This window comes from Dromaius novaehollandiae, chromosome 5, assembly GCF_036370855.1.
Source record: "Dromaius novaehollandiae isolate bDroNov1 chromosome 5, bDroNov1.hap1, whole genome shotgun sequence".
NCBI lineage: Eukaryota > Metazoa > Chordata > Aves > Casuariiformes > Dromaiidae > Dromaius > Dromaius novaehollandiae.
Window position 1 is genome coordinate 14,346,328 of NC_088102.1, and position 20,867 is coordinate 14,367,194.

At 42.5% G+C, this 20,867-nt stretch overlaps 1 protein-coding gene across 6 annotated transcripts in view; it reads right to left on the reverse strand.

Moving 5' to 3' along the window:
• Positions 1-1,723: 1,723 nt before the first annotated feature.
• EVL (Enah/Vasp-like) overlaps positions 1,724-20,867 on the reverse strand; it is a 152,033-nt gene continuing 132,889 nt past the window's right edge. For 5 of the 6 annotated variants that reach the window (XM_064512081.1, XM_064512080.1, XM_026111410.2 and 2 more), the window contains exons 5-14: positions 18,073-18,134; positions 13,786-14,015; positions 12,992-13,113; positions 9,938-9,998; positions 7,820-7,886; positions 6,380-6,446; positions 6,214-6,276; positions 3,872-3,938; positions 3,435-3,492; positions 1,724-2,327 (exon numbers count right to left, since the gene is read on the reverse strand). In XM_064512081.1, the coding sequence (XP_064368151.1) occupies positions 2,290-2,327; positions 3,435-3,492; positions 3,872-3,938; positions 6,214-6,276; positions 6,380-6,446; positions 7,820-7,886; positions 9,938-9,998; positions 12,992-13,113; positions 13,786-14,015; positions 18,073-18,134 (835 nt within the window). In that variant the 3' untranslated portion in view covers positions 1,724-2,289. The remainder of the gene's footprint in view (positions 2,328-3,434; positions 3,493-3,871; positions 3,939-6,213; positions 6,277-6,379; positions 6,447-7,819; positions 7,887-9,937; positions 9,999-12,991; positions 13,114-13,785; positions 14,016-18,072; positions 18,135-20,867) is intronic. The other variant, XM_064512079.1, reaches the window with a different exon arrangement.

Genomic DNA, 20,867 nt, shown 5'->3' on the forward strand with positions numbered 1-20,867 from the left:
AGTTATTACTGACTTTAGGCATAGTGCAGCATTCCAAGGCAAAGTGAACTGTGCCAGGCTCCTACTTCCTGAAGCTTAATTAAGATTATGGGAACATTTCACAGAACGGTTGCAATCATTTGAGAGGTAGTAGTTTTGAAAAGTATTTGCTATTATCAGGTATCCCATTAATTGGGTTTATAATTAAGAAACACTTGAGCTATTGTATGAGATTTATGCAATAGACCATTATAGTCTTTACTGTTACTGATGCTTAGCTGCATTCTTCCTAGTGGAAAGGCTCTTTCTCTTGGTCTGGGTGTTGCAGTAATGTTGTCCCACTACCTAACCTTTCTCTAGCCCTCTGCTCTGGAAGCTGGGATCTGGCTAGTTAGCATTAAATAGCTAACAGAAATCAGGCTCCAGAGCTTGCAGTTGAATTAAACTTAGATTTCTCCCATAGAAGAACTATTCTTATATTTGATTTACAGTATAACCATACTGAGAAAAAGTAGTTCCTGGACTGTTTTCCAAAAGTCAGACAGGGTTGCTCTGAAGGAGAGCCACATGCACTCTGAGCTAAAGTAGATAAAATTTGGCAACTAACTGCAAAGCGTATGCCACCCCCCCTTCCTAGTCTCCTGTACATCTTTTCGCTCAGATGCAGTCCTTCCCGTGTTGTACCTGTTGTTGCCTTGTGCCTGCTCCACTCTAAAACACCGCACAGCTCTCTACATGTCTGTGGGAGGCTAGCAGATGAGCAGTAATCATCTCTGGTCTGCTGTGCTGAGCTTTGCACCTGAAACAGTTCCCAAGGCCTGGCTTTTAAAAAGAAATCTTCAGGAAGGCCTGAAGCAAAGCAAGGCATTTTGGAAAATGTCTGAAGGGTTTTGATAGCTGAGCTCCAATTTCCTACCTTTTGCACAAAGTTATCAAGGAGATGATAGTATCAAGAATACTGCCTTGTAAAGCTTGCACTGAACCAAGTCAAGCAGAAATCCCCAAGATTACACTTAGTGGAAAGAATGGCTTTCTCAAAAGATTGTACAACTAGAAAGATGCAAGTGGTGCACGCTGTTAAGTGTTCAGCCGCTGATGCCGTGTCCTGTACGTCTATCTCTGACTTCAGGTTGACTGAAATAAAGCTCATCAAGGACTACAAAATGTGACATGTTAACAAATGAATCCCCTTAAGCCTGTAGTTCACCAATGTTGTGCTAGTGATTTCAGCTTGCTGTGGTTGCAATGTCTGAATGCCTTCAGAAGTCTTGTTCTGAATAAACACCTCCCGGTTATTTACTAGAAGCTCTTGGAGGTGCAGGTGATGGAACTGTTTTTTTAGCAATGACAGGACATGAAGTGCAGGAGCTAAGGCTGAAGGTATGGGATGGTGAGTGGTGGCCTGAGAAGAGCAGCAGCCACTGTGCTTCACATAGCTCAGCAAAAAGCTGCTGAGGTTCAAACAGCCCGGCTAGAGGCACCGAAGCAGGCAGCATTCAGAAGGCAATCTGGAGGATGCAAGTAGGTGAGATCCATGCCTGTCCGCAAAGGAAAGCAGCGCTGTAACACTTGTGGAGCTGCTGCTGGACAGCTGCCATTGCACCACCACTAATAGGCACACGCTCTCGAACATGACGCGCTCGTGTTCTGGTGCTGGCTGGATGATGGATATGAGTTACCTTTCTCTCATCCTCCCTGGAGCCTGCAGTAACGGGTTAATGAAACACAGAAAGGTAGGGCCATGTGGACAATAAACAGTTTATTACCAATATGAACACAGATACTGTGATGCACCGACGTACCATTTTTTTATATTGTGATAACTCTGAGACAAAGAACTTCTTGGCTGACAACTAACATGTCTCTGTTTCTTCTGGTGATGCCACAATACATTTCTGTTGGCAAAGGATCTTCATTTACATTGCAGACTACTAATAAAATTACTTTGAAGTAATCTATTAAAAGCAAATGGTTCACATGTGTTCTTATCTACTACTAAAAAGAAAGGTAATACATTTAAATAAGCAAATACAAAATACAAAAAAGGCTGACAAATCCAATGTGCAGTGTCAGATGAAATCTAAAAAATCCAGAAATTTAAAATTTAATATTCTTTAGATTAAGACTTTTAAAATGAAGCGAATCCAAGGCAGCAGCAAGCTTCAAAGTGTGCTGAGTCTGCTAATAAAAAGGGTATAAGAACAAAGACAGTGCCGGTGTCCTCTCTCACCATCTTGCATGACCTTGGTACACTTAGAAATGATCCGATCTTCCTAGCATTCTTAGTACCGTCCAAATGCTTTGCAATCATTATGTTGTACTGATTCTACTCAACTCCTGCCGTATGGCTAGAAAACCAAACCAAAAAGTTAATGCATAATATTATACCATGTGTGGTGGAAAACGCTAAGTATAGAGGTTGCAGAAAGTACGCGCTGGTAAAAGGATGAGTGGAGGGTAAAAGGATGAGTAAGGGAAAGCAGTCAGCTGTTTGCCTGCAAACTGCAGTACTAGTTTAAGAATTTGCATCTGTGATTTACACAAATGTCTCATTTTGCATTGGAATGAACTAGGAAGGCTCTGAGGGCCAAGCTGTGAGGATGGCAATGTACAGGTGAGGGTCTGCTCCGTGGCAAACTGCCCAGCTCTTCTGTGAGCACACAGGCCTAGGGCAAGGACACAGGGAATGGATTCTAGCTGTTTTACAGTTTCCTCTTTTCTCCCTCCGGTATGAATCTAAGATAGGAGTGCAACGTGTGGACAAGCCTCTTCACATGCCTTAATGTGGACTTCAAATAGGCATTTTGCTGTGCATTTCAGTAAAAGCAGTATTATGCTGCCTTACACACCATCATGTTGGCCCAGAAAAATACATAGAGTCATATAATGGAGAGCAATTTCTAAAAAAGCATTGATCCATTTAGCAGTGCTCTTGCACTTTTCACTGAGTTAGAAAAAACATGTGGCTACTTGGAAGATCCTAACCAATGGTTAGAGCGAAGGTCTGAGATCGCTTTTCAAGCATAGGAAGCCTGCGGAAGATGCTCAGGGAAGATTTTTCAGTTTGGTACCTTTGCCGGACTGACAGTTTGGTACCTGAACGACACGCTGGTTACAAGCAATTTCACGCTCACCAATTGTGATAAACTGACATGCAACTGGGCTACTAGCAGGCCCTTTCATACACTCCCACCTCTGAGGAACACGGGACAGTGAATTTCTCACAGGTTGGAAGTGAGAATGCTTGTCAACAGCACAAAAAAAAAAAAGGATGTAAATGCAACGCAATGATCACAGCTCAGTTAAGGTAGACGCTTGTTCTTCAAATGTGTATATAAATCAGAGCTGCTCAAAAAAGTCTGAGAACACCATGGAACTCTCTGCAGTTCCTGTCGTCTTATCTACAGGAAATTAGTCATAAAGATGAGAAAAATAATAATTTTTCTCTTTCTTACCATCAATTATCTCCTCTTTCACTTTGTGTAACTCTCTTACAACTTCCTCCAATATTTCCTGATGAGACAAAACACAAGTCAGCTGCTCAGAATTTCCTTCTAACTGGTGGAAGAAAATGCAAGTTTAACACAGTTGTGCTGTGTCCCCCACCTCCACTGATGATTAAAGCCTAGCACTACTAACAGCTATGTCTGCAGACCCAGGCCAAGGATGCAGAAGATGCTGGCATATTTACTTGCATGTTTCTGTACAGACATTTTGATTCAACAGCAGCGAGACTGTGCTCTCCTGCTGCTCACCAACTATCCCTTCTATAAGCACCTAGTTATAGAGGAAATCAGAAGACTGAACAGCTGTTTTGCTTGTACAGCGCATGCATGGGGGAAAATGGGTAGCTCATCAAAATCTCTTAAATGTGAAAGACCTTTTTGCTCACCTGTTTCATTCGATCAAAATCTAAGGCATCCATAGCCACATCATTGCTGCTGCTCACTGGTTTCATCCTTTGAGAGATGGAAACAGAGGATTAAAAAAAGCCAGTCAGTTCCTTGCAATGTAGGCTAAGCTATATTCACCCAGATGAAGCAGATGAAATCCACCACAGAGCAAGAAAGCGTGTGTTTTACCATTGCACTGCTCCCTCTTGTGCTTCCCAGGAGCACTTTGCAGCCTGCTCAGCTTTAAGAGCAAGCAGGGCTGCCTTCCCGCACTCGACCTCACCTGTCTTCTTGCACTGAAAATGCATTGGAGAGAGAGCAAAGGCTGCAATGGAACTTGTACTTTTTTTCTCAAAGATTTTAAACTAGATAATACTGAGATGACTTTAGGGGATAAAGCCTATTAACAATGCATTTTATCACAACACTGGCAGTCTGCAAAATGAGTGTCTGTCTGGTTTTCACTCTTTCACAGTCTGTTTTCTGTACAATAACCCACTCTTGGCTGAAAAGGCTTTAATCAGTTGCTAAAATAACAGTAGACTTCAGGTTAGAAAAAGATTACTTGTAAATCTTTTATAATCCAGTAATTGTTTCCTTGCAAGGCCTGATCTGAGCAGAGCTTGTCGATAACACTGTGTAGCAGCAGCACTTTTTCTTGACCAAGAAATATAAACAATCTACCCTTGATGTCTGATACGCTTGGGTGCTATCAGTCACCCAGCTCAAAGGAATACATTATCAGTGAGCTGAACTCTGTGTGAATCTTTTTCTTTTAATCAGTAACTATAAAAATGAATTATACTATATAATTTGTAGGAAATGTTTCAAGTAACTTTGCCATCATCTTTGGTCCCAAACTGGGGGCTGGTCAAGATTTCACTGATGCTACGGGCATGCTTGGGTCTTGCAATCTTTTCTTGGGAAAATCTTTTATTTCCTACATTTTCACAGTTAAGTTGGAAGTAAAAACAGATACAGATGCCATCAAATTGAACAGGAACAGAAACAGGCCACAGCTGAGAGCTTTCAAACCCTGTCTCTCATCCTCCCCAAAATCATGTAAGTAGGCAAACATTCAGCACTATTCTGTGTGTGAAACTATGAATGGAGTTTTCCACTGAACTCCTCCTAAGATGAACGGCATTATAGATGATAGCTGGTGAAAACCTGATCGCTGCTTTAAATGGCCCATGTTTCATTCCCATTTGCAAGGATAAATAATGTTCTTTTCTGTGTCTACTGGAAACTCTCACAGGTTTCCTAGAACCATGGTGTCACATTGGTTTTAGGAGAGCTGGAGAGACTACATTTTGCTCTACTAGCACCAGTGAATCCCTTTGAATGTTAGTGCAGGGAATATCCCAGCAGCAGTAAGTCTGTCCAGGTATCTGCCTTGGCAACTTTCTCTCTGCAAACTATTAGCACCATAGTACAAGTAACTGTAAAATAAGGAACATTTCTCTGCACTAAATGCTAAACAAGTAAGCCTGTGCTTTACCTCCTTCTCCAGCTTAGCCTTCCATCTCAGTGTTCAGTACTGCAGTAACACAGCGTGGTCCTGGATCAGGAACTCTCTTTTTAGCTGTCCAATATCAAACTTTAATCTATGAGTAAGAATGGGGTGATACTGCAGTTTGGCTGTTTTGACTGACAGAACTGCTGAATTCCTGCTTTAGGCTTCTCTGTTCTTAACAGCTGCCAGCTTTTGCCCCCAGTATTTTTGAGTGCCCTGTCATCTAGTAGCGGTGCCATTTTACTGTTTGGTGATGATAACTGCAGGATCCTCTAAACCCTTCTGTTGCACTAAGCTTTGCTCTCCTTTCCCATGCACCCACTGCAGCTGCATGGAGGAGTAACTTCCTTTTGCCAAGCTGCAGACCTTTCAGGTCATTTCTGCCTTTGCCTTCAGATTTCTGCAGAGGTTGAACAATGAAAACCACTGGTCTCCTATTTGCAGGGTCATCCCAAAACTGCTGTGGTTTTGGAGCAACAAAAAGATGCTCTGAAATGTGTCTTCCACGTGGCACAGCACACTGCCAAGCCCGTGTCTCTGATTCAAGGCTGCATATGCTTTAAGCACTTGCTTAAGTTTAATTAACTTCTGCAATGCATGTGCCTTCCTGAACACGGGGCTGTTTCCACAGCAGAAGCCTTTGATACAATGCACTTTGCTTGCACATCATTTCAACCGTACTCAGGCCAACTTTGTGCAGCAACAGACAAAGCAGATTGTAACAGAATGAGCAAAGATGTGACAAAGACGAACATCAGTGCCAAATGATGTGACTTCCCAAAGGACAAGCCAAGACGGTTAAGAAGCCAGGCTGTTAGCCAGTACCTAGAAGACACGTGGGATTGGGTGGGGCTCTTAGCTTCACAGCTCTTCACCACTGATGGGTTTCTACAGCAATGGAATGAAAGGAGACATGAGTTGTGCACATGCCATGGGGACAGCAGGGCTACCCAGGCTGCCGGCCAGCCGCTAAACAACCCACGCAGCTCACCTCGAAAGTAACGAAGATACAGGCTTTTCAACAGAATTGCTCCTTTCCCATGGCTTCTTTCCAGAGTCTGAAAAACATCAAAAAAAGAAAACTAACTGTTTATTCTTTTTTCTTAACAATAAGACTCCTGAAACTGATTGTCTTAGGCAGCTGGTTTTATTTAGTGAGGATGAATGACTCAAAAAGATCCAGGAAAGCAGGAGTGCTGAATGAGCATGGTTGCTTGCTTCACAGAGAAAGCATTGGCAAAAATCTGCTTAGTGATCCCTTTAACGAGGGACCAAATAGTTAAATGATACTAAAAGGACATGAAACTGGAAAAGGAGGAGGAAGAGCACAAATCACTTGTATTAAGAAATGCAGACTAATTACTGCAAGGCTTATTTTATTCAGTATACTATTTATTAATTTGTATTTTAATTTAAGAGATCTTCTGTTTCTTGTCTGCATAGTTGGCAGAAAAAGTGGGTGTATCTGAAAAAAGACAAATGCAACCCCTGCTATACAAATCTCCAGGGAATTTATTTAGCATTGTTTTCATTTCTAACTTACAGAAAATTCTTGAAAGCTGCACTACATCTTGCTGTTGGAAATGTGTATTCTCAACCCAGTCTTCCCTCATGAAAATTGTTCAAAATTAAGGGTGATGTTTCAGAGACTTTCAGAGACTAACACCACCCAGCTTGTGCACAAGCACAAGGGTTTGCTCCTGTGAGGTCCTAAAGAGCTCTTTAAAAGAATTATGGGCATTCCTAGGAAATCTCTAGATCTTGCTCCTCATCTATATGCACCTTTCTCCCGGCTTCTTCCCCTTCCCTTGCAAAGCAAGCAAATAATGGCTTTGTTCAAAAAGGAAGCTGGAACAGTTAAATGCTCATTCCCTCAGGAAGGATTTCTTTTATCATGTATGAAATCAAAGGCTGATGCAAGAATGAATCCAACTGGTTTGCAGTTTATTTACTGAGGTACAATAATTTCAAATCAGCATAGGAAAAACATATTTTAGCTGCTGCCCTAATTTCATCTACTCTCATAACTCTCAGGATCAGGCCTACTGCAACCAGCTACTAGCTTAAGGAAGGATTATAGTTTAGGATGAAAACCTCAGCTGTATAAACCAGGACAGCTACATTAGCAAAGTGAAAGAATGGAGGTATTCGTTCTTAGAGGAATCAGGTGCAGAGAAGATCCAGATCCTCAGTCACATATCTGAACCTATATAACCAGATTTTTTTAGCTGTTTTGTTATTCTCTTGGCTATGGAGAATATAAAGACACCATTTCATGCTGAACATAGTTTCTGAAACAGTAATTATTTGGAAATTTTCTGTTAGTTACTACTATTGTACTCCAAACCAGGACACTGAACCCAGATTTCAGGGGTGAGACAGCTGACTAGCTTAAGACGACAACTAAAACAGTAGTAGTTCAATTTAATACCTGAAGAATTCTGCTGTTGCTGGGTGGGACCTCGTGTAATGGGTGAGGGAGAGGTGCTAGCATCATCCTAGGAAGAGAAAAACAAGATGTTTCTTGATTTTGGAGATGAAGCATAGAGTCCTCTTCTACTTTGGAGACCAGCCAGAGCACAGGTGGGACAGAAACAAGTTTCCTCCCAGCATATCTGACAGGCGCTGCTGCCACGGTATGGGCTCAAGCACCTTCACACTCTAACTTGTCTCTCCCTTTACCATTAGGAAATGCCTCTTTCTATTTTTCATGGACACTTTTTCCACTAAGAACCAAATCGCTTTCATCCCTGTACACAAACCCAGGCTGAATTTCCCCTGACAAATGCTGGCTGCTGCTGTCTAAATACAAACCATCCATTTCCCAAATTTAGAAGCTCTCTGCAATATAGAAATTGAGCCACCTGAAGAAATGCTAGGTCCGATCCCAGCCTTTTAGCCTAGGACAGCCACTGACTTCAGTGAGAGTAGTCCAGTTACTAACAGAGTAAAGGGTAACTTAATCTATCAATACTCCTACTAACTAGAGGATTAAATACCACATCACAGATCTGGGCTCTGCTGTCTAGGATTTATGTAAGTGTGACAGAGCACTGAACACTGACCCATATATTTGACATGTCAATATTATTTAACAGCCCTCAAAGCACACTCAGGCAAAGCATTAATTGTGTATGGTAAAATGAACCTGCACAGAGTTTGACAGAAGATACCCCCACCACACAGTGTACTCCACCGCACACAGTGAACAGGTGCTCCCTAAAAACATCTTTCTAAACAGTTTGGTGCTATTAGAAGTTTGGGGATGCAAACTAAGCAGAGCTTCAAGGTGAGAGTAAATGGCAGAAGCACAGCAGAGGCTGAGCACCTTGAAGCTAAATAGCACCTTTCATTCCTGAATGAAAGGTTCAAAATCAGCTCTGGGGCAAGATTAAGATTAACAGTTGCACAGCAGAATCAAGGATTCAACAGGAAAATTCCAGGCTGGAAGCATCCCTCCAGGAACTCCTCCAAAATAGCTGCTTTCCTCCTTAAACAGTGCAAATGCTTATTCCTGCTCTTGCTGCAGATGTCTCCGAATGGGGGGCAGCCTGTGTTTTCTGAATGGCTTTCCTCTGAGCAGCAGTTACCTCATTTTTGGTGGGAATATCTCTGTACAGGTGATACGCTGGGTACAGGATGCTTCAGCCCACTGCTGCCACGGCAGCGAGCCTCCCCGAGGGGTACAGGCCAGCCACATGAATGCGGTATGAGCAGCAGCCCAGGCAAGCACGACGGGAAGGGACACAGCTCCGAGCCTGGCCTCTCCTGACATGGGAAAGATCTCCCATGCTGTACCAGTTCAGCTGGTAAAAAGAAGTTCTTTAATCTGCAGGCTGAACTTGAAATTGCAGCATCTTTTACAAGCATCAAGTTCATCTTAAAAGCTGCATCAAATCCAAACTCTTGCTCAATTGTTTTTGCGGACAACGTACACACAGAACAGTTAAAACAGAGATGCATCAAGGTTCCCCTCCGTTTGTCCGACTTCCATCTCGTTTTACAGTGAGCAGTGTGAGCATGCGTTTTAACTTTTGAATGGCCTAGTGGTTAATCTACTGTTCCCCTTCCCCCCTCGGAGACATATTTAAACGCAGGCTGGGCTCCAAAGCGAGCTGATTCTTGCTTTGCATGGAGCATGGCAACCCAGAGTTACCCCACACAGCTGATGATCCTGCTCAGCCCAGCTGAGGCCGCAAGTTTAAAGTATGAAACGTGGACCTCATCTCAGATGACTTGCCATAAGGGTTCATGACATCTTCTTGAGGGGCAAGAGCCTACAGTACCCTAAAATATTCAGAGCAGACCATGAAAAAGCACCTAGTGACCTGGTTTGGACAATATGTCGCCTACGAATAAGAAGACAATTCTTATTTCTAGTGTGCTCTTACAAGAGCAGCTACATTTGAATTCTGATTCCACATACAAATATATTAATAAATCAGCAGTCATTCCCTGACACGTACATGAATGTGTACAGGCCTTTAGCTTACAAGGCAGCATATCAACATATTTGCAAGAGCACAACAGCAAGGAATCCTTCACTTACATTTTGGCTTTCCTCTTCCTTTTTGTCAGCTGGCTTGTCTGACTGCGATGCTGCTTTCCTCCTTTGCAAAGAAATATGAAATAGGACACACAGTCAACCCTCTAGGAACACATTTCCTGCAGCAGGCACCAGTCTCCACTCGAGAAGGCTGATTCATGCTTTGGTGGGAGTCATTGTTTACTCAGTTCACCTTAGGGAGTTTGACAAAGATTGAATATGTTTGGTTGCGTAGGATTTGTATGGCGGTGAGGAATCCAAAACTTAGCGTCATGAATCAGGGAGGGGCGATATTTCGAGGGGATGCTTAATAGGATACAGGGTGCACAGCATAAAGAAATGTGTCAAAGCAGAGGGAAGAAGTGCAGCTGGGTATGAAAACGGGTAAGAAAGGGAAAACTTCTTTCTAGAGCTCAGGAACTGGCTGCTTCTGGAAGAAACAAAAACACCCCCAAGCTTCTCAGGTGGATATTTTAGTGAAGGGTCAAACTGCCTTCTCAGGCACATGCAATATCATTTTTGCAATTGTTCTATACCCCTTATGCACACTCCCATAACCTAGAAGCCTAGCAATAAGCTGGAACTCTTCTGCCCCTCTGCTTTCTTCTTGGGTATTAACTGCACTGGCCGAAGAAAAGAAAAAACAAACTTTGTTTTCAAAAACTCAAGAAATGTGCCACGTATCGATCCTCTGGACATCTGATCTCCCACTGAAGACTACTGGAGAACTGCGTCTCTACTCTCCATGTGGATTTTGATTTGATGATCTAATCCACCTGCGAACACTACCTTCTGTAGAATATTTTTCTTAACACCAGTATGACAGATTCTTCATTTAGTCTGGGTTCCGAAGCGGACAAAATTCATCCCATCAAAAAAACAAAAACAAATCCCAAATGGCTTTTAGAAAGACTTCTGAGTTTAAAAAATCTCCACAAGTTTGTCAAAGGATTTTTTTTTTACATATCATTGGCAAAAGAAAGGACTTACTGGATTGACAAATTGGAGGATTTGATGTATGTTTGGCAAAAAACAGAGCAGTAAAATACATGCATGTTTTTACAGGACATGGTGCCTTCTGGGAATTACTTATAGACATTCAACTACATTAATAATTTTATTGTACCAGATAAAGAATAGTTTTTTATCTTTAGTTGATACTTCTGGGGAACAAAGGTTATAATAGTTATGAGCCTGAGCCAGGAAAATATTTGCCAGGGTGAGAGATCAATGTTAGATTATGTCTTGCAGCAAACTTAACTGGGCTAGAAATGACAGCGGTTTGTGAGATAGTCCACTATTCTCTTGCAATTCAGTTCTGAAACAAACAGCCACTCTCACGGGGGCCAATGTTTGTAGAGCACTATATTTCATATCACCTGTGCTCTCTGAGCCATTTTTCTCCGTTACTTACCCAGCATTAGATACATCCCCTGTTTCTGAGCATGTGCTTTGCTGCTCCGAAAAGGGTCCCTGAGATTCTATGCTCATCGCTCAGTGACTTTTGTATTGAACATGCTCATTTTAAAAACACCTTTCCTTCCCCCCGACCGCCAGCTCTGTAAAAGTAACCTGAGACAGCGTCAAAGGTTTTGCAGCCAAGATACGTCCTCTCAATATCAGTTTAACAGTATGTGTCCAGATTGCACCCTTGACTGACACTTGTGTATTTTCAATAACTTCCATGGTTTTGTGAAGCATATCTTAGTAGACAATTCTGCTGATGACACACACCCGGGGAAGGGATTTGCAGCTCAGTTGTTTTCTCAGTACTGGTTGCACATTGTGCCCACTGGAGTACAGGAGTTTTTGTCAAAATACTGAGTAATTTGACCCTGAACAACTAAAGAATCTGGATCCCACTGCTGAAAGCCATACATGTGTACATTTTTGACTAGAATCACAAAAAATGACATGGGCATTTGTGGGATTCTATATCCAAGCATATGAAATGTCCATTTAGCTTGCATGTTCGAACAGAGCTAGTTACCCCAAAATCTAGTCACCAAACCTGCGTTTGCTTACAGACGTCTGCCAGTTCAGCAAGGTCAGTCTTGACATGTAGTAGCACAAAATAGATCAGAAGTTGAACCAGTAAATAAGTACTTTAATTAAAAGCTATTAAAACTATTTTAGTTTTAAGAAGAGTGAAAATTATACGTTTGATGTCTTACACTGCTGGTAACTGCTTTTGCAGCTCTGTGTGCTTATTTAATGCTTTCCAAAGGATTAAATCCATGATCGATGTTCAGAATTCCTTCTGAAGTGACCAGGACATGGAGGAAAGTTGGAATCAGACCCACTGAACAGGAAATTGTTTTTATCTTAGACAACGTTATTTAAGAACTTTATCTCTGTGCACTACACAACTGTAACTACACTTCATCATCTTACTCAACCTTTTCGTTCACTATTCGTGTAAAAAAATCTTAAGAGCTAAAACCAAAACATGTAACACCAGGAGCTTATGAATTACAATCTGATACAACATTACTGATGGAAGCACAGGGAAAAGAGAAAGCAAAAATAATTGAAACGGAGTGCCTTTAAACATCTGGTAGCTTGATAAATCACAACTTGTCTTGGTGGAGAATAACTTGGCCAGACTGTCTCCAGCACACTAAGAATCAATAATAATTTACCTGCCAAGATGCCTCCTGTTATTGCACTTCCATATAAATTTTTGAGCCCCAAATCCTGAAAGTGCTGCATAAAAAATTATTTGTCTAAATTCCTTTCATATTTTATTCTTATAGAAAACAGTAACTTTGAAATAGATTTGGTAAATTAGCAAAATCATACAGGATACATTTATCACTGTCATGGAAGGTTACCACTCTGCAGGATTTGCTACAGCAGCTAAGCTCTGCCAAGTATCACTGCTGCACGACCCATGCTTTGTACTAAATGCCAGGGGACTCTGGCAACTAACACATATACAAGATCTGTCAAATTGCAAAGAGGCAACGAAGTGACCCGTTGCTAACTGAAAAATGACAATATCTTGTTTGACAATTTGCTGCTAATCTCATGCTTACTTGAAGTCTAAATACCAACCTTTTTGCCAGTAATTTATTCATTTCTTCCATGAGTCCTCCTCCGCCTCCTCCGCTACTTGTTCGATTGGCATCGCTCTTGGAGACCCCACTGGGACTGGACCCTCCTGAACCGTCTTCTGGCTTAAGAGAGAAATCAACATTGCAAGTCATAAAAATAATTTAATTTCAGACCATGCCCTTAATGATTAATTTTTTATAATTATTAGGAGCAGTGATCACAGCACAGACCAAAACCAGAGGCAGGATGTGTTCTGCAGTGAAAAGGAGACCCGTATAGATCGTATAAACCTGGGAGCAGTCTGGATGAGGCAAATATATGGGCGGATGATGAAAAAAGCAGACTGCTCCTTGTTCATGGTTATGTTTACATCATGCAACCCTTAACTAAGTTGCCACCTAGACATGAGGCCTCAACAGCCTAAACTGGTTTTTGTAAGTGCAGTGCAGTTTAAATCAATTATGACTGTAAAACACTAGCAGATAATACAATGGTGGACTTTGCAGAGATAATGAAATCCTAGTAACAGAAGAACTTGCAGCCATTTGCTGATTAATATTCTCTGAAAAGCAGAAATTATATGAAACATTTCCTGCTCAATTACCTATGGGCTATGGTATTACAAACTGACTTTTAATAGTTCATCTAATGGTCAGCCAAAGCATGTTTCTCTACGTTTCACACTGGATTCTGAATACACATGGGCTTTATTTGCAGACCTTTACATCGAGCTGAGCCAAGCCTTCCTGCAGCAGGGAAAAGCCTGTCTGGGAATCCCAACGGCATGTCCTTACCCGTTGAACTCTCCTTAGTTTGGCACCAGCCAGAGCTGCTGCTAGCCCTGACACCGACCCATCTTCAGTGCCAGCCACTTGGCCGGCGCCAGCCGGCAGTGGGGGCGGTGGAGGGGGTGCAGCTCCCATGGGTGGCGGAGGTACGGGGGGTGGCGGCGGAGGTGGGGGCCCCCCAGATGAAGCAGGTATCGCAGCAGCAGCACTGGGATGACCCGGTGGAAGTGCTGGGCCTGAAACGCAGAGAATATGAATCACACATGAACAACAGGCTCACAGGTGACGTCATGTTCCCTTTTCCAGGGCCATGAATTGACTGTGCAACCAGTGCCCAATGCAAGGAGGCAGCAAGCATTCAGAGGGATGATGAATGGTGAATGCATCCATGATGAATCAGCTACAGTTGAGCCCTTATGACACCCTGTAACTAATAAGCAAGCCATCTCCCCCTTTCCCTCCCAGGCCAGGCTACTGTTTTATTCTGTGCCCAAATCAACAGAAGATAGATGCCTCTGCTATAGCTTCTCACATGTAGATGTGTAGAAGTTACATCAGCAACCTCCAAGGACATGGTTAACATCAGCTTTTCGTCAGAATCGTGGGCTACATCTACACATCTGCCTTTCTGCTCAATGAAGCGTGCGGGGCCTCGGCCAGTCTCGGAAAATAATGGGCTGAGAGTCCAGCTCCAACCACACTGTGGTTCAGCAAAGCTGCTCAAAGTGGCAGTCTCTTTGAGGGACTGATCAAAAGTGGTTAATCCCATGGCAATATTTTGCCCATTTATAATGGGTCAGGTGAGTGAATATACCACCACAAGGGAATTTCTCTACGTTATGTTCTCTCAGAATAGGCTTCTCTTGATGTATAATCATAGGTTCGATTGTTCAGTAAGCATTATTTCAAAAAAGAGGGAGGATTTGACTGAGGAACATTTGGAAATGATATTTAACATTAGTAGTCTGATTTTCTTCTTATAAAGGGTTTCTTATAATACTGCCTTATTTCTGTGGTTACTTCTCCCATTATTTCACACTCCCAATTCCATTCTTGAAATGAACTGTGGCTGCTACTAGAAATACTTTAAACATCTCAAATCCTATTTGGTTCACAAAAATAACGGCTAGTAATTCATTGTGGGTATAGTTAATTGTAATTGCAAAACTACACCCACCTAATTAGTGGCCATCCTGAAGCAAAAATTGAACTGAGACAAAATAATGGACTGATGCAAATTTTAACTAACTTTACTGAACTGAATGGATTTCAAGGACTTATATCAGCCTAAAGACTGAACCCACAGTGGTGGTAATAATACTTTTAGCACAAAGTGGAAGGAAGTGTCTCTGTTTTCTACCTTTTCTAGGCACAGCATTTAAGCATTATATGTGGTTATAAATAGGAATAGATCCAACTCACAAAAAGTGTGATCTGAATTGCAAACAGGCATTATTCGTTAATTGTTCTAACTCAGAAGGCTTTAGATGAGCACTAGAAATCAAGACCATATGCAAAGTACAGACCCACGCTCTTGATCTGCCTTCATTAAAAAAGATTTGCTGGAATAGTTATGGTGGCAAGCCCTCAGCTATAAATGCAAGTTTATACCAGGAAGAGAGTTCCTAGAATGAAATCAACAGGAGATTCTGGGTACCACTTAAAAAAAGAATAAAAACCATAACCTGAACCAATATTGCTACACAGACAACGATTCTGTTGTAGACCTGGCCTCCAACTTCAGAAGAGCCCATCAGCTAAATTTGGACCAGCCGAGTACAGGTTTTGCACCAAGCTCATTGCCAAACGTAATTTGACTCTGGTGAATGATATAAATCTCCTCCTGGGCTAATACACTAAGACTATGCGTTGCAACAAGCCAGCTACAGAGTCCTGGCCTTGAAAGTTTTGCTTTTTGTCCTGCTTTTAGCTCTGAAGGTCCTCGGACCAACCCTGAGTGCGTACCATAGTGCTCCACCTTGGTTTCAGATATCAAGGACAACAGGCTTCGTCTTGGATCTCTCAGGCCTTTTTCTAGCATTCATGGGCAGTGCAAACGGGGCTTTTAAAATAGTTCAAAGCTAATGCTTTTTACAGGTCGCAACTCAGTCAAAATAAGTACTTACTCAAGTGGGAAATGGTTGATGAAGTCATGTAAGGAGGGGTCCTCTTGGACATGGTCACCTCCGATACAGCAGCGTATGGTGGAGGTAATGGAAAACAGTGTGACATGGGCTGACTCAAGTGCTGTGGAGGATGAGAGGGTGGGTGGGAGGAGTGAGAGGAAGTCTGGCTAAAGCAGCCAGGAGGGCTGGCTATCAGGGGCAGCTGGGAGGTGGGCATAGCTTCTGGGTGCCGGAAGAAGGATCCATCCGCACTTTGCACCTGGGTCCTAGAGGAGCCTAAAGTAATTTGTCCTGTTAGTGCTGCTTCAGGATGGCCATTTAGAGGTACGTTTGCTGAGGCTTCCTGGCCGGTTTTACCTGTGGATCCTCTGAGCCTGTCATGCAGGACAGGAACCACAGGCAGGGCTACTGGAATATGCGGCTGCAGGACAAAGCCCTTCTGGGCAGGTGGTGCACTTGGGACAGGAGAAGTAGAAGACTGAGGAGAGTATGGAAGAGAAGAGCGCCTGAGAGGCTGGTGAGAGATGAAGGGAAAGTGGGAAAGAGGAGGTGGTGGTGGAGACAGCGAGATTTGCTTGATGCTTTGCACTACGGTCCTGTGGTTCGGCCAGGCTGGAGAGGAGGAACTTGGGGATGGTGACAGCTCAGAGGCTGAATGTCTGTGGAGAAGCTGTGGGGGCTCTTTGGCTATCCTGGAGGATCTGAAAGAGGTTTTACTAGTGGGCTGAGGGGCAGCAGATGCTGAAGAGACAACTTTGGCATAGGGTTGTGGTGGAGGGGCAGCACCAGCCAAGGCGGGAGCACTGCAGTTACTGTAGTCAGAAGGAGGAGGCTGGCGGTGAGAGGGGGGAGAGCACACGCTTATCTGATGGGTGGAAACTAAAAGAACAGAAAAGAAAAACGAAAAGAATAAAATGGATATGCAGCAAGGAATGAAAACAAGGCAAAGTGGCATGGAAAAAAAAAGGAACTGCAAAGTAAGTGCAAACAGAAACTCAAACAAAGCAAAGAGAAGATGGTGCAGAAAAACCACTGGTTCTGGTGGTTTCCAACGAACTCCAGAAATGGAGAGCTGTGCAAAGCCGCGATCCTCACAGCAAAGGCCAGACTTTGTGCTTTAACACCTCTTTGAGGCCTATGTGTAGCTGAGTCAGAATTACGAATGCTACCACTGCTCCACGGACAGTGGCAAGCGACATTTTGAGCGCGGCGGCAGGCTGCCACTGCGGGCGTGCGGCGGGGCGGGCAGCCAGAACCCCCCCGGCGATGCGGTGCCTCTCTCCCTGCAGGCGCTGGGGCAGCATCTCCATTTCACCAACGCAGAATTGTACACGCTAGCGTTGGCCCAAACAGAGCTCAGCAATGTCTGTCACTGCCCACAGTACATGTGTAACTCTGAGCTGGTTTCAAGTCAAAAACAACTAAAAAGTTACAACAGCTGAGGAAAACTTTTCATGTGTGTTGCCAGATTAACCAAAAAAAAATGACTCTAACATCCAAAACAAAGGTCAAAACAAAACCATCGTGGCTTGCTTTCTGCCTTCTTTCACACAGGCAAAGCCATACTTTATGGCTATAAACTATTTCTGTCATCTGTTCTCTCAGCTTCATGCAACTTAATATGCTATAGAAGATTTTCGTAAGCTCATTAAATGTATATTTTTTTCCATCACTGTCATACAAGACTCCTCACTTCATTATTGCAAAATGCTGATGAAAATCTAGGGCTATATTTTCTCCTGTGCTGTGTCTGGCTTTGTGCTGCAGAGTGATGGAGAACCCCTGACCTGGCACAACCAGCACGGCCACCGCTTCATACAGAGTCAATCTGCCAGCTGCTGTGCTACCTGTTCCCCTTCAGGGTGTGGAAGAAGCCTGGCCAGGCCCCCTTGGTACACCAAAAATCCCCCTCTGCCATACATATTTTGCTAGGTGCAAAATCTGCCTAGCTGCACCTGTGCACCCAGGACCCAAGCCTCTGTGAAACAACACATTGCCCAAATACATTGAAGTCTCTTGCTGAAAATGCTTTAAAATTGCATCACAACTATAACCATTTTTAGCAGTCTAGTTCTTCTATAATACCCCCAAGAAACCCAGCTACAGCTAGAGGAGGCAGGCAGGGAAAGGAACATGTCTGCTTTGTTTCTATGTATTTGATACATGCCTGTGGTAGAGGTTCTTCTTTCCAGAGACTCCTGGCGCTGTTGCTGCTGCTCCATCACTTGTCTAAAACAACAATGAAAAAACCTCAATTGTTATGTATTTTTTATAATTTTTGGTAAAAGCTTTATACCTTGAGAAGCCCTCAAGCCAGAAGTTTTGGGTGGTGTGAGTCAGTCCCTTACAGAAAAGCCATTGCTGAAAGACAGACTGGGAGACGTGAAATCGGAACAAGGTCCTGCACCTGCAGGATACAGTAAATGCTTGTTTTAAGGGTTGGTTAATCCATGAAAGATAATTCCTTAATTTTGCATGTGGAATAGTCAATAAGAAAGTACTGTAGCATCTCAGGTCCCAGAAGAGGACAGAAATTAAGCATGTAGTTAACTACAAGGAATTCCAGTGAAAAGTAAGGGATGTCTTGCCTAAAATGACACATTACTGAGGCTTTTACAGATCTGCAACCTGAAGGACCTGTAGCTGGAAGTGTGTTTAGCTGCTGACTGCACAAAACCCATTTTGTACAGCTGCACAACAAAGCCCTTTGTTGATCCAGCGAAGTTTTGCAGGTGAGCAAGTTTTTGGATAGCCTGGCTGAAAGCCTGCTCATGTAATACCCCAAAACAGCTATATCTGCGCGAGGGCAGCAGGGCCATGAGGAGCAGGACTCCTGGGTTTCCTTGATAAATGCTGATCACAAAACTACTCTGCTGCTTTTCTGCATCCTTCCCATCACAGGTTCCTAGTGTCACAGTTAACCAGATTGGCTTCATGTGAGAAACATGCTCTGCCAGGCATCGAACCACCATGGGAAAAGCATTTTCTCAGGCTCCACTTTCCCAAGATGTGCAGTTCCCAACATCTCTCACCAGAGGTCTTCTCTCTCACGCTGTAACACTTTAGCAGAAATAGCTCTCCCAGCTAGCCCTCTGATAAACTCTCCCTGACACTTCTTCAGTTAAAAAGATTGATAGCTAAAAACTAGAGTACTTGCCAGAGTTTTTGCCACACGCATGGATATGTACTACAGATTTCAAGAATACCAAAGCCCAACTCTGAAATTACCTACTGGAGCACTTGCTAAAAATGTCTATTCTAATGTTCTTCCATGATTCCTAAGCAAAGTTTGCCTTGAGTTTGTTACACATATGTTTGGGCTAGCCTTAACTGAACGCATAATCACTTCTTTTTTCTGCAAGAAGCTTATTTCATATTCCAAACTCTAAGGCCAGCTTAACTACAGGCAACACTTCTATTTGGACTCATTAGGTAATACAACATTTTAGAAAGGTCTCCCTGTTGCATTTTTGTTTACTTGTACTTTTAAATCAATCTGCAAGTTTAAATAATTTTATCTTGTTTATTTATAAATAAAAGGTTTCGCTAGAAAAAAAAGTCCAGAAAAATAAATCCCATGCTATGTAGGAAAAAAGAATGTCTTAGTTTGCAAAACAAATTTCCTACATTTCAATCTTAATTCAATAGAAGAGACAGGAAAATCAATGATTATAATTATTCACTACGAAGAGATCAATCCTAAACTGATTTTATGTTCAAGACATGCAATCTACAGAGTACTAGCAATTTCTGGAAAACCATTAGAGATATCTGAGAAAATTACTACATGTGCAAATGTGAGACAGTTTTGACAAACAGTCGTAGCTGGCTGCAACTGTGATATACTGATTACACTGGCTGCATTAGAACAATGACAGTTTAAACCTAATAGAAATCTTTCCTTCAACACATATCCTGGCTCTTATTTGCCAGTTATGTGCTAATCACCTAGACAACAGCATCAGCCACACTGCTAAAACTTCAGTTGTAAACACATGCACTAAGGATTTCTTAAGCATACTGTCTTCTACAAAAGCTTTGCCCTTATTAACAAAATTTGATTATGACGAACAACCTGACATGTGTATTTTCCTCTTTAAACCTGGGGAAAGCTCTATTTTTATCTGGAGGACAGCCTTGGAAAAGTCTGCCCTGACAGACCTGGAAAGAAAGATCAGTAACATGCCTTCTAGTCACCAGAGCCACTGTGGAACAGATACACACATGGGGCTGTTCCTCAGAAGCAAGGGTCAACCACGGTCACTTCAAGTCTTTTGGGTTCATGCTCGTCCTGCCTGCCTCTGGGCAGATATAGTTTATGTGTGCCAAGTACAGCCTCCCACACATGCTAAAAAGAGAAGTTCTTACACTCTTAGGAAGTCAAATTTATTCCAGTGGAACTAAATAAAGACCAAGATTTTCACAAGGCTGCTTAAAGAGAATACAAGGAGTAAAGTATGAGAGGGGGCAAATCACTGCCTCTGACTTCAAATATATAATCTTTATACATTTGTATAAAGGTCTTTAGAAAAGCCTTTTAAACAGACAGATTTGCAGGGTAGTTATCAGAACTTGGTTTCCTTGCCTGCTTATAAGATATTCAAAGAAAGTTAGGCCTAAAATTAGGTCTGCTATATGCTTAAAGAGTGCATTAGCATAATTAAGGCTGAAAATCTACTGCAGATGCAACAATATCTAAGTGCATCTACTGGCATAGCTTATTCCAGTCCAGTGGAGCAAAATAAGCTTTCCCAGAACCATGTACCTCATAGCAGTGAGAAAATACCTACCCATAGGTAGGGCTTTTACTATCCCTAAAAGAAAAAGAACAAATAAAATCATTCTTTTTTCTAACACAGTTAGGCTAGTCACACTTTAAATGCAAGGAGCAGGTGCCTAAATTTGAGGTTTGAGTTACCGATGGTCTGAACATTCAGTACTTTCCGCTGGTTAAACCAAGAG